We start from the raw sequence: 18,156 nt of genomic DNA, 5'->3' as shown, positions 1-18,156 counted from the left end.
ACATCACGTCTCGGCTGGTTGGGTTGCATCCAACACCCGTCAGAGAGAGCACGTACATAATGTTATTTACATTTTAAATAGCGAGCAGATAGGTTTGTTGATGTTTGAATAGCATTGTTCCTTGGGATAAAAAAATACTGATCTCAAGTCATGTGATTTCATAAAAACACCAGGTGCTCAGTGTTTGGTATTTGATTTGAGTTAAAATTGCCAAAATAAGTTGATTAAGAATCTGTATAAATAGCCATTCGAAAAAGCATGATTTTAATTAATGCAAGAACAGTGGAATATACAGCCATGCCCCACTTGAGTAATGAAGATTGCCTGGTTGTTATTGGCATGATTGAAGGCGGCTTGTCTCTGAGAAAAGTTGCCCGGAGAATGAGATGTCCTGCTTCAACAATCAGCAGACTAGTCCAGAGAAACCAGCTCTGTGAGGGACAGGCCACGTCCTAGAAAGCAGAGGGTCACAACACCGGGCCCAGGACCTTCGCATCCGACTGTTCCATCTGCGTAATCATTTTCAAACTGCAGTGGCTACAGCAAGAGAAATTCCAAGAAAAAATGACTGTAGCTCGTCGTCTGCATGAAAATGATTTGCATGCTCAGAAGCCGTTCAGGGGTAACGTGTTGACAGCTGAGAGACGAAATCACCATCTTCTGTGGGCCAGAGAACATCTCAGGAGGTGGCAGAGAGTGTGGTGGAATGTTTTATTCACAGATGAATGACATTTTGCCCTTGACAGACCTGATGATAACATGTGTGGAGACGTCGTGGTGAGCGTTATGCTGACTGTTACGTTGTTCAAGCCAACCGGTGGGGCGGTGGAAGTGTGATGATGTGGGGAGGAATCTCCTTTAACACAAAAACGCCTTTGTTGCAGATTGAGGGCAACCTTACTGCTCAGCAATACATTGGCGAAGTCCTTGAGGTTTTTCCGTTGCAAGCCAATATGGGAGTGTCGATTTTCCAGCAGGACAACGCAAGACCAGACAGTGCTAGGATTACAATTGCACAACTTCAAGAAAACAATGTCGACTTCTTGCCATGGCCAGCTTTTTCTCCTGACCTGAATCCAATAGAACATCTGTGGGACCACAGGATGAGTGAGTGGCGGAACAACAGCAGTCTATCCAGAGGGTGATCAGGTCTATGCGCCAACACTGCCAGGATTGTGTTTATGCTCAGGGAGGTCATACCCGATACTAATTCTGTAATGTTTTCATTTTGACAGTGTGTCATGATTCTTTGATCTGTATTTTTGTTCACATTGTCTGTGATTTTGTTTGGTATCTATGTTTAAAATATTTGATTAAATCCATTAGACCTGAGTGTTGCGTTTCTTTTGTGCATCAGTATATATGTAACAATCCAGTAGCTGTACCTGGTTTCCAAGGAGATATAAACACTCGGACTGTATTGGTACTCACAATATACAAAAAGTAGAATCGTTCCCATGCTTACCAGGAACTGTGACTCAATTATACCATTTATGCAACATTTTGAAATAAAATACTGTCCTCTGCCATTTTCAATTTTCAGAAAGAACTTATTTTCTAAATGTATATACAGTAATTGCACTTTTTAGCTGTTTAGAGTACAGTGGGTCTGGTTTTGCGATGCTGTTGCATTTAAAATTAATGGCTGTTCATATTCTGTTTGACAAATAAAGCGCTTTGTGATGATGGTCCACTATAAAAGGCGCTATATAAAATTAAGATTGATTGATTGAATAACCTTGAGCAATGTAAAGCATCATTAACAATGAATAACAGAATGCATTTCCTTGTTTAAAAAAGGTAAATGAATCATACTGTATATAGCATGTTTTGGAAATTGCTTCAGACTGGCTTTGTATAATAAACCAAATTACTAGAATAAATGTTCATGCAGTGCTGAAATAAAAGTAATAAAGCAGAAGGTCTTCGCCAGTGATTACAGAGACAGAGGAAAAAATCACACTTAATGTCTGGGCTGCATATTGCACTTTATTAAAGGTTAACTTAATTAATCCATTCTTCAAAACGCTCAATCAATCAACAATAGATAATTTCAGCTAGTGCCTTGATCAGAGTACTGATTATTTTTGTACTTATAAGTTGTACCTTAACGTATAATTAACCGTTTTGATAATGAAAAACCATATGAGATTATTGGTTTATTGATGCTTAATTACAATAAAGTATACTATCACTACAAATACGCAATAATTAGTTACAGAACATTGTGTAACATTTACCACAAATGCATTACTTAATGTTAAAGTCACCACAATTTATTTTTTTAACATAATAACAATTTCTTTGACTTTCTCTTATAAAAGTGTACCAAAGTAAAAGCACGGCAGATTGTAATAAAGCATAGTGAAAGCATAGTAAAGCAAACAGCAGGTAAGCATTGTAAAGAATAGTGAGGTACAGTATGGTAAAGCATATTATTAAACATGCCAAACCAGGGTAAACTATGGTATATATATATATATATATATATATATATATATATATATATATATATATATATATACACTACCGGTCAAAAGTTTTAGAACACCCCCATTTTTCCCGTTTTTATTGAAATTTAAGCAGTTCAAGTCCAGTGAATAACCTGAAATGGTACAAAGGTAAGCGGTAAACTGCCAGAGGTTAAAAAAAAAGTTTAGGTTACCAAAAACTGAAAAATAATGTACATTTCGTTACCAAAAACTGAAAAATAATGTACATTTCAGAGTTATACAAAAAGGCCTTTTTCAGGGAACAAGTAATGGGTTAACAACTTACGGCTGTTCTGCAGCAATGGAAGTAAATTAAGCCTTGAAAGTTGATGCTAACAATTCCTACAGGTGTCCCAACTTTTGTTGATTACTTACAAACCCTCTGTCTGTATAAGCTATCTTGTTTTAACAGACTGTTGGAACAGACTGTGTTACTACACCCTCTTAAACATTATTTGGACAGTATTGTACTGCAGGAAGTAGTATATTGCTCTCATAATGGCGAGAAAAAGGCAATTAACAAAGGAAGACAGACAGACCATTATAACCCTTAAAAGTGTAGGTCTTTCCTTTAGAGAAATTGCAAAGAAAGCCAAGGTGTCAGTGAGTACAGTTTCCTACACCATCAAAAGGCACTTGGAAACTGGAGGAAACTCTGACAGGAAGAGGTCTGGCAGACCCAAAGCCACAACAGAATCAGAAGACAAGTTTCTGAGAGTCAACAGCTTGCGTGATAGGTGGCTCACAGGACAACAGCTTCAAGCACAGCTTAACACTGGTCGAAGTAAGCAAGTCTCAGTTTCAACTGTGAAGAGAAGACTTCGAGCTGCAGGTTTGACAGGTCGAGTGGCAGTAAGAAAGCCATTGCTAAGATGGCAAAATAAGAAAAAGAGGCTTGCCTGGGCCATGAAGCACCGCCAGTGGACTACTGAAGACTGGAAGAAGGTCTTATGGACCGATGAATCAAAATTTGAAATCTTCGGTTCATCACGCAGGGTTTTTGTACGCCGTCGAGTAGGCGAAAGGATGGTTCCTCGGTGTGTGACACCAACTGTCAAACATGGAGGAGGAAGCGTGATGGTCTGGGGCTCTTTTGCTGGATCCAGAGTCGGTGACTTGCACAGAGTGAGTGGCACCCTGAACCAAAACTGCTACCACAGCATTTTGCAGCGCCATGCAGTACCCTCTGGTATACACCTAGTTGGTCAGGGGTTCATCCTACAGCAAGATAATGACCCAAAACATACCTCCAGGCTATGTCAGAACTACCTTAGAAGAAAAGAACAAGCCGGTAGGCTTCAAATCACAGTCTCACAGACTTAAACCCCATCGAGCTGGTTTGGGATGAACTGGACAGAAGGGAAAAGGCAAAGCAACCTACAAGTGCAACACATTTGTGGGAACTTCTGCAACAGTGTTGGGAAGAACTTTCCGAACAATATTTGATTTCCATTGTAGAAAGAATGCCACGAGTGTGTTCGGCTGTTATATCTGCAAAAGGTGGCTACTTTGATGAGTCAAAAATTTAGATTAAATTTTGTTAAACAAAACGATTCCATGATTTCTTTTTTATCTCCAATTGTTTATTTGTTTTATGCTTTAATTTCAGAGTACATTGAGACATTAAACTATGTAAATTTCAATAAAAACTGGAAAAATGGAGGTGTTCTAAAACTTTTGACCGGTAGTGTATATATACCAAATATTGTGCAAAAATGCTGTGGTAAACTTTTATAAGGGGTATTATTCACATAGCCTTATTCAGCTGATGAAAGAAACCAATTACCCTGCATAAGCGGGAACTCGTCCCAGCCCAGAGAACTTTTCAGGAGCAGAACATCATATCTTTATTACATATTGATATAAAACCTCCCCCTTACAACAACAGCTGCTTGTTTTGTTGACTAGATGCTCAGAATGGTTGTAAAAAGGATCTGTTATTTGAATATGCCACAAGCATATAATATTCAGTAGAGGAGTTCTTTGTTTGCAGAATACCTTTTATGAACTATGCAGGAGTGCAGTATCTGTATGGTTTAATAATACATATAAAACTTTGATTACTGTATAGCAAGGATATGTGTAACTTAAGAGACAGTAGAGATTGCTCTTAACACAGTGGTGGTCGGGCTTAAATAAAAACAGCTCTAAGTTTAAATAAGGGAAAACAGGTTATCACACTGTACAGATATTTTTGTCAAGTTATAATGTATGAATTATAATGTATGAATTATTCTAAAGACTATTCTTTGCAGTCATGGAGCCATGTATTTTGGGGGTTGTGTGAACCGGTATTCTGAGTCCTGGGAGAATTGCAAGGGTGGTCTCACAGTCATTGTCTTGAGAAGGTGGTGATTGCTTGTCCTGAAGTGATTAACACATCTTCAGTGGTTCCGCACCCACTTTTGATTGCCCTTTGAAACAATCTTTTTTATCTCCGATCAGCACATTATTTGCCAGACATGTCTTCTCTCTCATTGCCATTGCTGCCCACCACACAATGGTGCCCCCCTATTTCAAAGCCTGATTGCCCTCTTGTCAGTTTTTTCTCGAGCTAGACAGCTACACCTGTTGGCCCTATATATATATATATATATATATATATATATATATATATATATATATATGTACACACATGCCTGTGTGTAGCTCTACGCTTGACTCACAACCAACATTTGAGTCCTGGAGAGAACTGTGCTCTTCAGTAAAGTGACCTGCCAACTGACCTACAAGCTGTCTTACGTGGTTGAAGCTGGAATATACAATAACATTTGTTTAAGTTTGAAAACATTTTGTGTCAGGACTTTCATTTTGAAGAAGGAACTTGTTTTTGAAGAAAATAAACCTTACAACACATAGGCGCACTACAGCAATTGTCTTCAGGGTATCAATCAGAAAAAATGCAACTAAATATAAGGTAAGTTTACGTTTACCATTTTCAAACATAGCAGGAAACAATTTTCTTGCTGGCTATAGGTAAGGCATGATCTTGAAATGCCAGCTTGTGGGCATAAGCTGAATAAAGGCAGACACTCACAGGAACAGTCAGCAACTGTGCTCTCTCCCATCTCCAGTGCACTTGTGTGCACGGTGTACTCTGAACTACTGTATAAATAAACAAAATTCCTCATAAGAAAGTGCATGCAATCTCAGGAGGATATAGTAAATCTTAGCTTTGAATAGGGATTATCGAGGCAAATTCTAGCTGCTGCTTATCCATCTGAAGTAATCAGCCTTTTTTAAAGCTGCAGTGTCCCTTATACTAATATACTAATATAGTATTTATTGGAATACCAAACTCATATTTAGCCTCATGTGCAGTCGCCTTAATCAGAAGACTGACCATGGGGTCCATTCTAATGACTAAACAAATCCTCATATCATCACCCTACAACTTGCAAACCAAGTTCTAACAAAAAGATATAACAGCTTAAAATATGAGCAGCAGCAAGGTACTATATGCAGAGCTCAATTATGTCGTGATTCAGCAAACAGGCAGAGGGCTTTATTTGAATAATATACTGGTATGGATTAATAAAGACTAAGACAGCTGTCAGTGAGTATCTGTAAACATTTAAAAGGTGACTTTTCAGGCTTTTTTTATCAGAGCAAGGCAGCAGTTGCTACAGTACTGATTCTAAAGTAATAGCAGTATTTTATATCTGCCACCTTCTAGATCAACTGAATAGACCCCTTCAGTGTTGTGGTCTTCAAAAGATAACTTCTGAAGAAGACACCTTAGACAACCCTGTGAACTTTTCACGCACCCCTCCTTCAAAACTGTTAATTGTGAGAGCTTACCGAGGTACAGAAGACACAGTTGCATGCTTGGAGGGTGCTCATCCTGTAAGCAGGCCACTCACATAGGCACAGTTTGCAACTGACCAGGGGCTCTAGTGCCAGCTCCCCGGACACTGACAGGCTTGTTGTCGTCATTGTGTGCTGTCGGCAGTTCCTTCCAGTGGAACCCATCAGCGAATTAAAATTTCACCACAGTCTCCAGCAGCCTTCTGCAGGAAAAAAAAAGCACAGGCAAGCAGCCGGTAAGAACTTCACCACAAAATAAATGAATAAATAAATAAATACAAATAATACATTCAAGCATGCTCTCAGGGAACATGATACAGATATATTTTTGTAAGATGAAAGGAAAAAGTATACATAATCATTCATTCATTTACAGTATTAAAGGACATATGTTTTTGCCCTCACCTAATTTGAACACACAGACCAAATAATGTTTAAAGCCCCTACTTCTGTACCGTGTGAGCCTGTGAATAACAAGTATACAATTATGTGTGGTATTGTAAGTCATTATTATCAACCAATTGTATCCTAGACTTGTACATTTTCGTGTTACAACTTATTTTGTAGCAAACAGGATCTTTTTTCATGCTTCTAGCAACATCCTTTGTGTCTGTAATCAATTTCCTTCTGGTAGATTGACTAATATAGGATGTGACTGGAGCTATAGCTGGCATTACATCATAGACAGAACGCCAAGTAATATGACCACTACTATGACCACCATGGCTGTTCTGGTCCACAGTAATTATTAGGTAATGCCCATGTTATTACAACATCCAAGGTACTAAATGCAATGATTTGTGTAAATATGCCTACCTTTCTATTAGAGAAAAGGTAGACTAAATTAATTTACAATGTAATTTGAAGATACTGTTTTTTTCTCTTTAACATTAACAATTGTAATATTAATATTTTCATTGTGTTCACTGAAAAATATTATCAAACTACAAAAGTATTATGACATACAAGAACACATTTTGCTTGTTTAAATGCGTGCCAACAGGAAATGACATTCAAGACAGGTAAGGACTAGACTGTACTTAAATAATATTATTATTATTATTTGTTTATTTAGCAGACGCCTTTATCCAAGGCGACTTACAGAGACTCGGGTGTGTGAACTATGCATCAGCTGCAGAGTCACTTACAATTACATCTCACCCGAAAGACGGAGCACAAGGAGGTGAAGTGACTTGCTCAGGGTCACACAATGCGTCAGTGGCTGAGGTGGGATTTGAACTGGGGACCTTCTGGTTACAAGCCCTTTGCTTTAACCACTGGACCACACAGCCCAAATAAAAAAAAGTATTTATTATTTTCCATTTATCACCAAAGTAATTTGTTTATAACGGTAAATGGTGTAAACAGGCACTATGCAAGCTTTCTCAGAAATGTACTTGAATCATGCTGAACTTTTACATATAGAAACATGCAAACCATTAAGCTTTAAGGTGTTTAAAAACTAAATGGGGCATAAGGTAATTCTTATAAAATGCTATTCGAGATAGCCTCCTTTGTTTTGTTTGCTTACATTATTGTTTTGCTAAAAACAGAGTAACACTACATACAGTATATAGCATTCATACCTTTACAGCTAAAACTACCTTAAGCAACCAAACTTTTAAGCCAATAATGAATACAGACTGCATAGAATGTAGAAAACATTTACCAAGAAATAACACTCCGGAATGTAAGAAACATTTACCAAGAAATAACACTCTGGAATGTAGGAAACATTTACCAAGAAATAACTCTGGAATGTAGGAAACATTTACCAAGAAATAACACTCTGGAATGTCGGGAACATTTACCAAGAAATAACACTCTGGAACGTAGGAAACATTTACCAAGAAATAACACTCTGGAATGTAGGAAACATTTACCAAGAAATAACACTCTGGATTTGTGAAAGAAACTAGGGTCAACAAATCAACAGTAGTCAATTCTACCACATCTCCTGTTTTCCAACTGAGTGTAATTGTGACATAGCAGAAGGTCTAAGAAGATCTAGGTAACTACATAAAACTGCTTTTTTAACCTAAACTCAGGTAGGAGGGATCAGGTAACTTTCCCTCACTATATATCCAATTTGGTGCAACAGTCCAGACTCAACAAGTGCCCCCTATTTACATCTCTCTGCAGCCTGCACTGCCTCTCTTTCTGTACTCCAACCCAATCACACACGCCACCCCTCGAACCATACCCATGCTCAGCATAACATGACTATCAAAACAAACCAATAACAGTATGTAAACAGGGACTAATTTAGCAGGGGAACCCTCCCTATTATTAATGTGACAGGACACATCAGGGTGGCTGATGTATTCCTACACCAACCAAGCCTCTCAACCTAGTCTCCCATTGAGAACTATCTACAGCTGTGCTGCCATGTGAACACCTGTAAATACTAAAGGGGCAGCCCCCACCTCACATGCTACAGTACCATACATTATTTAATGTAAGGGTACCTAAGGAAACAGCACACTTTCAACCAAATAAGTGTTTACATTTATGTTCATTCATTTTTAAACTGTCATGCAAAATCACATACAACATTGTTGTTTCACAGAAATGAGAAAATAAGCCTGGGAAAAAAAGTTTAAATACTTTAAAATATATATATATATATATTTACAGTGTCTAAAAAGTCTACACCCCCTTGAACTTTTTTCACATTTTGTTGTGTCAGTGCCTCAGAGTTTCATGCATTTAAATGAGGATTTTTTCCACTTATTTACACATCATACTCCACACTGTTAAAGGGAAAAAAGTTTTTATTGAGAAAAAAATGATATATTAAAAATACAAAACTGAAAGATCATAATTGGATAAGACTCCACCCCCCTGAGTTAATACTTGGTGGAAACACCTTTGGCAGCAATTACAGCTGTGAGTCTGTTGGGATAGGTCTCTACCAAATTTGCACACCTAGATTTGGCAATATTTGACCATTCTTCTTTACAAAACTGTTCAAGTTCTGTCAAGTTCCTTGGGGAGAGTTGATGGACAGCAATCTTCAAGTCATGCCACACATTTTTGATTGGATTTAGGTCAGGGCTTTGACTGGGCCACTCAAGGACATTTACCTTTTTGCTTCTTAGCCACTCCAGTGTAGCTTTGGCTGTGTACTTTGGGTCGTTGTCATGCTGAAAGGTGAACTTCTGTCCCAGTTTCAGCTTTCTTGCAGAGGGCAGCAGGTTTTCCTCAAGGACTTCTCTGTACTTTGCTCCATTCATTTTCCCTTCTATCCTGACAAGTGCCCCAGGCCCTGCCGATGAGAAACATCCCCATAACATGATGCTGCCACCACCATGCTTCACAGTAGGGATGGTGTTCTTTGGGTGATGTGCTGTGTTGGGTTTGCGCCAAACATAACGCTTTGCATTTAGGCCAAAAAGTTCCATTTTAGTTTTGTCAGACCACAAAACTTTTTGCCACATGGCTACAGAATCTCATGAGTGTTTTTTTTGCATACTTCAAACGGGATTCAAGTTGGGCTTTCTTGAGTAATGGCTTCCTTCTTGCCACCCTACCATACAGGCCAGATTTGTGGAGAGCTTCGGATATTGTTGTCACATGCACACTTTGGCCAGTCTTGGCCATAAAAGCCTGTAGCTCTTGCAGTTGCCATTGGCCTCTTGGTAGCCTCCCTGATCATTATTATTATTATTTATTTCTTAGCAGACGCCCTTATCCAGGACGACTTACACTTGTTACAAGATATTACATTATTTTTGACATACAATTACCCATTTATACAGTTGGGTTTTTACTGGAGGGTAAAATCTCAAAAGTACAGCAGCTCAAAGGTACAGCAGCAGTGTCCCCTACCAGGGATTGAACCCACGACCCTCCGGTCAAGAGTCCAGAGCCCTAACCACTACTCCACACTGCTGCCCTGGATGACGTCTTGCTCGGACATCCAGTTTGTAGGGACGGTCTGATCTAGGCAGGGTCTTGGTGGTGCCATACACCTTCCACTTCTTAATAATCGTCTTGACCGTGCTCCAAGGGATATTCAAAGCCTTTGATATTTTTTATACCCATCCCCTGCTCTGTGCCTTTCAACAACTTTGTCCCGGAGTTGTTTTGAAAGCGCCTTGGTGCTCATGGTTGAGTCTTTGCTTTGAAATGCACTATCCAGCACCTGAGCTAATTTAGGATTGCTATTACAAGGGGGGGGGGGGGGGTGGACACTTATCCAACCAAGCTATTTCACTTTTTATTTTTAATTAATTTTATACAAATTTCAAGAATATTTTTTTCACTTGGAAGTTGTGGGGTAGGATGTGTAGATAAATGAAAGAAAAATATTTTTATGCATTTTAATTCCAGTCTATAAGACAACAAAAGGTGAACATTTTGAAAGGGGGTGTAGACTTTCTATAGGCACCGTGTATATATATATTATATATATACTGTATATACTGTATATATACATATATATATATGCTGTTTAGACAGAGTGTTGCTGAGACAGTGTGCTGCTGAGAGAGTTCTGGAGAATGAGAGAATTTTACTGTTTAGTCAGTTTTTGCTCTACTTGTTTCCTTAGAATATGAACTAAACTACGCGTGAAAGGTTTACTTCCAAGTGGTGTTACCTTGTATAGTTTGTTTTGATTGTGAGGCATCTCATGGTTGTTTTTCTGTTTGATATTTTTCCTTTTCAAAAGCAATTAGAAGGAACAGCGTATCACAGTCTATCATTTTACCAAATAATAAAGTGGAATAGCTGTATGCCTTTGTCTTATGTAGGTATTCGCTTCAATTCAGGCCACTAAGATTTCAGTTTACAAAAGCATCAAGAGTTTCCACTGCAAGTGGTTTTTTTTTCTTAGTTTTTCAGGAATGCTTCTTCCTGCACCGAATGTAGCTAAATGTCACCAATCTACCCTGTGACGGTCACTATGGCGATCACCCACTCGGTCATCCCAAGTCACGTGAACGTGACCTGAGTGACTGCAAGTTATTTTGCTTAAACATCAATAACAATTAGTAACTGGACAACCAAGAAGAAGCCGAGAGGCGAGAAAGGACTTCAAATAGAAATACAAAATATGTAGCCTAAACAATCATTTTGATAAGTCGAAATATAAAATTACCTTGACAAAATGTTTTATGGGTATGCAGTACCAGGCCGTTACCCATACCAGCTTACTTGCATCTCTGGTAAGAGATGATTAAAAGTGAGTTAGGAAAAAAACACTCACCAGGCCCTTATGAACCTTTAGTTTTCACCAGGATGTTTCCATGGTAACAACTGTACTTTGTTTTTAGTTACTTTTTTCAGTTTATAAACATTAAGAGAAATGTATAACCACATTTTTGTGTGTGATAGATTGATTACAATGCAGTCATAACTATGAATAGACATGTATCCTGGATATTAAACCCACAAAACCATTGGAGTTTTATTTTACGACCATGCCATTCAGGACCCAGGGTGCACTATGAGAAAACGTTTCACCATCACAGTTTGAAATGTAAGAATCACAAAACTGGGAGATTACGTATATTCCTTTTAAAAAGCACAATCAACAACATTCACATCCCAAAGACGAACAAGCCAATTCACAAAACGGTTGCTATATAAACATCCTAGTATCTGTTCATAGAGTCTGTACAACAAAATATATATTTTATTGATGGCAGAATACTAAAATATATTTTGGATTTTATCAAAATATTTTGCAATACATTCTAAAAACAAAGGCTTCTTTGCATGTTGTGGTGTGCCCACACTGTTTCTGTAACATACACATTTTCTTTAGTGTATTTTAACAATTCTTAAAATGTTATCCCGGGTCTAAATTTAATTCCTTACCAGACATTATATTTTAGAACATAAGAAGAACATAAGAAAGTTTACAAACGAGAGGAGGCCATTCAGCCCATCTTGCTCGTTTGGTTGTTAGTAGCTTATAGATCCCAGAATCTCATCAAGCACCTTCTTGAAGGATCCCAGGGTGTCAGCTTCAACAACATTACTGGGGAGTTGGTTCCAGACCCTCACAATACTCTGTGTAAAAAAGTGCCTCCTATTTTCTGATCTGAATGCCCCTTTATCTAATCTCCATTTGTGACCTCTGGTCCTTGTTTCTTTTTTCAGGTCAAAGAAGTCCCCTGGGTTGACATTGTCTATACCTTTTAGGATTTTGAATGTTTGAATCAGATCGCCGCGTAGTCTTCTTTGTTCAAGACTGAATAGATTAAATTCTTTTAGCCTGTCTGCATATGACATGCCTTTTAAACCCGGAATAATTCTGGTTGCTCTTCTTTGCACTCTTTCTAGAGCAGCAATATCCTTTTTGTAACGAGGTGACCAGAACTGAACACAATATTCTAGGTGAGGTCTTACTAATGCATTGTAGAGTTTTAACATTACTTCCCTTGATTTAAATTCAACACTTCTCACAATATATCCGAGCATCTTGTTGGCCTTTTTTATAGCTTCCCCACATTGTGTGGATAAATTTCTGAGTCAACATAAACTCCTAGGTCTTTTTCATAGTTCCCTTCTTCAATTTCAGTATATCCCATATGATATTTATAATGCACATTTTTATTGCCTGCATGCAATACTTTACACTTTTCTCTATTAAATTTCATTTGCCATGTGTCTGCCCAATTCTGAATGCTGTCTAGATCATTTTACTAATATAGGAAAGCAAAGGAACACTTGTATATTGCAGTTTTGATTTATTATTATTTTTTATTTATCCTTTCCTGAACACTTTATATTATCACACACAAATCATTATTGTCTTGACACAAAACAACTTTATAAAATGACATTACCTCACAATACAAGGAATCAGGGACCTAATTAGCATATTGGTGGAGCAGGGCATGCTGGGACAGAGCGATTGGACTTTCTATCGGCTCTGAAGGACAGACGGACTGTTATTATTATTATTTATTTCTTAGCAGACGCCCTTATCCAGGGTGACTTACAGTCATAAACAAAAATACATTTCAAAACCTGTTCCCCTTTTTGGACGTTAACCCTTGTGTTGTTGTTTCCCCTTGTGTGTACCACCATCCTGTCCTGTCTGGGGTAGGTGTGATGTGTTACAGTATTATTATTATTTGTTTATTTAGCAGACGTCTTTATCTAAGGCGACATACAGAGACTAGGGTGTGTGAACTATGCGTCAGCTGCAGAGTCACTTACAATTACGTCTCACCTGAAAGACGGAGCACAAGGAGGTTAAGTGACTTGTTCAGGGTCACACAATGAGTCAGTGGTTGAGGTGGGATTTGAACCGGGGACCTCCTGGTTCTGAGCCCTTTTCTTTAACCACTGGACCACACAGCCTAGTGTTTGTGGATTGTTTGGTGTGAATCGCAGTAAAGTAGAGGGCTTCATTATATATGTCTGTCGGAAAGCTTGGGTGGTGACGTCAGGCCAGGAAGATAGACACAGACAGAGACAGCTCTGAGGTATGAAAGCGCTTCTTGCACATTTTAATTATAAATAAACAAAAGGTTTTTAACAAAACAGGAACAAACACTGAACTCAAAATAAAATGGCATGAGGGCCAAAATAAACAAACACTATAAACAGAACACAACACAAATATTGTGCTGTTCTCCACTCCTGATCACCTTGCTCAGCCACAGCTGTGGGTTTTTATACATGTGACCGTCTCCAACTTAGCAGTAAATTAATTAATCTGGAGACGGTCACATTCTACACAGTTTTATCATGGATGGGGAATTTTAACCCCATCCATGCTGCAAAATAACAATAATAAAAACATTGTGTTTTTACAAACTAAACAATATGTTTTAAATAATAATGTAATAATGTACAAAATAATACATAATACACACAGGGGCAGGGTGTACCCCGTCACAGTGTTATAAACCTTGCTAAGTCCATGAGAGTAAATTAAAATGGTTAATGTTATTCACCACAACAGAAACAAACTCACAGACTATGGATGTAGCATCTTAGAGGAATATAAAGCAGATACTGGCTTTGTATACACACCAGCATTATCAGAGGTGTTTGCTTTGTGTATTAGTTAGTACCGTATTACAGGGTTTTGTAACTGATTCATTTATCAGTTAGTTTTGCAAGAGCAAGGACCCCTTGGTAACTGTTAGTCAGTGTGCTGCAGGTCAGAAGGTTAATATGTTACAATAGGTTACTGTATAAAGACCAAACTCTATGTCGATTAAGATCTTAACTACTGTATGTTGTATGGAAATAATAAGATAAGTTTATTTCAGCATTACTACATACAGCTGTCTACCACTGAGTGTTTTTATAGTTATGGATGTGTTCATGTTTAAAATTCAATAATTAAGGACAATAAATACAGTATGCTAGGATGTGAAGTTAATAAAAATAAATATATACAATATAAAAAAATAGGGCCCCATTTGGACATTTCAGAATGTTATTGTAAATTTATGGCAGTATGTAATAATAAGATCTATACTGCAAGTTCTCCTCAAAGCAATGGCTCAAGGCAGTACCGTTTGCTTTTCTACATGATCTAGTAGGTACTTTGATATTTGTATACTTTAGATAATAAAACACATATGTCCAATTTAGGGAGGAGGTCCATTCAAGCACGAACTGTACACACAAAGGCAATATATTTCTGGTTTGTTTGTTTTACCTTCATTGGCTTTAATTTATTTGGAAATCACTGAACATTACGCATTGATTTAAGCTACAATTTAAATTTTCTTCAACTGAACTTACGTTCCATAAAAACACACACTTGAACTGTGACCAAACCAACTTGTTTAATCTATTTTAGTTATTTCTCATAAACTCATCCTGTGTCCTGAATGTGATTTTTCTAAAGGTTTTTGCTGGGACTATGTGGGGATACAATACTTTTCAATGGGCCAATATACAGTACCCTATAGAGCGAGTCAACATTAATTTCATCTCACAGCTACAAGAGTACTGAAACAGAGTTCTGTTTTTAGTCCGTTCCAGTGGTCAGTCCTGGTTTGGGATACTGAACACATTATCCTCGTATTAAGAGGTGAACTCTTGACCACACTACAAAATCATTTTCCATTGGTTTTCTGGAATAAATAACAAGCAAGTTGCTCTTTGTGGCAGCAAACCAAGACTCATTAAGGTCTGTACCTACACAAAGGAGCGGGGGGCCGAAAATAGAAAAGAAAGAGTGCCTCGTAAACCAGGGGGCAGAATTCAGGTAAGTTAAATACGGTCTTAATTAGGCTTCCCCTCTTCAAAATCCTAATCCGATCAGTGTGTATTTACAAATATTGAGGTTTTCTTCATTGGCAACATTCAATTTGAAGCATTCACACAACCAAATACATTCATGTAATAAGTGGACTCCCACAATTTGTTAAAGTAATTAAGCTTTAGAGACACAGGAGCATCTCTTTTTTTAAAATTTAGAATCTCCAATTATTTTACCCTCGATTTTCTCCCAATTTGGAATTGTCTATTATTATTATTATTATTATTATTATTATTATTATTATTATTATTATTAGTCTTTCACCACGGCGATTCCCCACACAGCTCAGGGACCCGAGGCTCAGTGAGCGTTCTCCGATCCCACAGACCATTCGGCGTCTTTTTACACCCAGGAACTCGAGAGCGGATGTCTGCAGGCTACCAGCCTCTGGAGGACAAAGACCAGCCCAGCAAATCTCTGCCCCCAAGCTCACTAGATGCCTGGCCTGTAGGGGTCACCGCGGAGCGATGAAGAGAAACAGTCTAAGCCGGATCCCACCTCCCCAACACTGGGAGCGCCAAAGCCAATGCGGCGCCCCCACGGAATCCTCAGCGAAGACCAGCTGCCTCGCACAACTAGGATTCGAACTTGCGGCCTCTGGTTGTATGACTCACCCTGCACCCTGTGAGTCATTCGGAAACACAGGAGCATCTGAGTGAACAATCCATTTGGTATGTACATGCAGAAAGAGTGACTGTTTGGGGCATTTTCAATGCTTTCAAATGTTTAAATGCATATGAAACGATTATATAACATTGAATTTGAATAACCGGTGCGTGCAAGTATAGGATCTAATAATACTGAGGCAAATCAGAGGGTACAACAGCCTTGAATGCATGAAGGGTCACCCCAGGTCAGGCTTACAGCCTATTCCCACACTGACTGTGGCACAAATCTGCATATTAAGCTGTCTAACCATCATTTAATTGACCATTTCCCTCAACTCACAGTCGACTATCGCAAAATCAGCTCCCATCAATCCCGGAATTTAATTAATGAACTTTGTTTTAGTATTTCTAAATCCAGGTTTCATTTCCAGCTGATCTTTGCGCAAAACAGAAGGCAATGTAAAGGAAATCCTTCTTATTACAACTTGGAATCATATTCTAACTTTTCTCTAGGGCACCCCTTTTGCAGACAAGTTGAAACAGTTGCAAGCTTCACATTGTCAGTGCTCTATGTATCATCACAAACTGTTGGTAAGCATCCAGGTGTGTAATGGGTAGCCAAGGCCATTAATAGGATAATGTTGTGTACTTTTACCCTATGAGGTAAACCTCCCAGATCATCACACATGAAAGTGCTGCAATGTACAACCTTGGATTTTCTATATTTTAACAGCTTTGGCTAGAACTATACAGTAAATTGAATGATTTTGCCTCCAAAAAGGACAATTGCATTCTTACCTATTGCCTGCTATTTCATGACACAGCACTGTTGTTTGTTTTGAGAACCACTATTTGCTGTGACAGTCTGATCCAGTGAAGTAAAAAGTCCACCACTTCTTTAATAGATAAACACACATGCTACGTTCCAATTCAGTGAATTCTTCCTGTCCAGGTTCCCTTTGTCTCTGCTTTTTTATGGTTTCCAAATGTGAAAAAATACAAATACCCTAGAGAACCAAGGCATTATACAATAACAATCTATTCAATAGGGATTAATATACCTCCAAATCCTAATTAAAAGAGTTCAACGAGAAAGCAACTTGTGTGCATAGGCAGGTGGTAAAAACATTTGTTCTTGTGGTTACAATGGAATAGAGTGAGAATTCATGTAGCTGTATTGGAAGTCATAACATTGAAAAAATATATAAAACCATAAATATATGTAAACCCTTGCTCTGTGCTCACCAGCTTTGTAAGGGACATATTTTATCTTATAAAAAAATGTATCAAAAGCAACTCAATTTAAATATTGTGATTAAATATTTTTTATGCAATGTCAAATCCAGCTCCTGCCTGTTGCTAAGATTTAATTTAACAGATCCTGGTCATAAACTGCATTTTATAGTTTCTAACCCAGCCTTCTCACCATATACATTTAAAAGCACTACACTGAAAAACTCACAAAATACATAGCATGTAGGTATGGGTATTACCTTAAATGAAGACCAGTGTTCCACTTGCTTTCTCTCTCTGTCTCACAGCTGCGATGCTTTCTCAGTGGCTTCCTTTCGACTGAAGCAGTATGATTCAGTGATTCCTGATATAGTCTGCTAGGACGCCAGTACAGTAGTAGCTACCTAGCAGGGCTTGGTGCAAATTTCTGTCTCAACCCCTTCGGCACCCAATTAAGTAAATAATCCCTCCCTGCTATTAAAAGCATGTTGTCATATTATCAAGGGCACGTCACAGCTTGCCAAATGAAACCAGGCTGTTTAGAGATTTAAACAGGAAGCATAGACATAACACTTCCTACTTCCTGGTTGCTACAGGTGATGTAACTGTTTGTTGACAGTTTGCCATTAGGGGCCTTCTATTTTGTTGCTATTTTTAGGTACAGGTATTTAAACTGTTAGGAAATCGGTCCTTAATTTGGCTATTGTTAACATACATATTAACATGCATATCCCCCACCATGAGGATTTCTTTTCTTAAGGATATATGAGTA

At 38.2% G+C, this 18,156-nt stretch overlaps 1 protein-coding gene across 1 annotated transcript in view; it reads right to left on the bottom strand.

Moving 5' to 3' along the window:
* The window catches only part of LOC117399577 (E3 ubiquitin-protein ligase RNF144B-like), a 34,374-nt gene extending 16,451 nt beyond the window's left edge, over positions 1-17,923 (bottom strand). Inside the window, exons 1-2 of the mRNA XM_033998854.3 lie at positions 17,645-17,923; positions 6,294-6,502 (exon numbers count right to left, since the gene is read on the bottom strand). Coding sequence (XP_033854745.1) covers positions 6,294-6,464 — 171 coding nt within the window. The 5' untranslated portion in view covers positions 6,465-6,502; positions 17,645-17,923. The remainder of the gene's footprint in view (positions 1-6,293; positions 6,503-17,644) is intronic.
* Positions 17,924-18,156: the final 233 nt, after the last annotated feature.

This window comes from Acipenser ruthenus, chromosome 4, assembly GCF_902713425.1.
Source record: "Acipenser ruthenus chromosome 4, fAciRut3.2 maternal haplotype, whole genome shotgun sequence".
Lineage (NCBI taxonomy): Eukaryota > Metazoa > Chordata > Actinopteri > Acipenseriformes > Acipenseridae > Acipenser > Acipenser ruthenus.
This window is presented reverse-complemented; position numbering and strand designations above follow the sequence as displayed.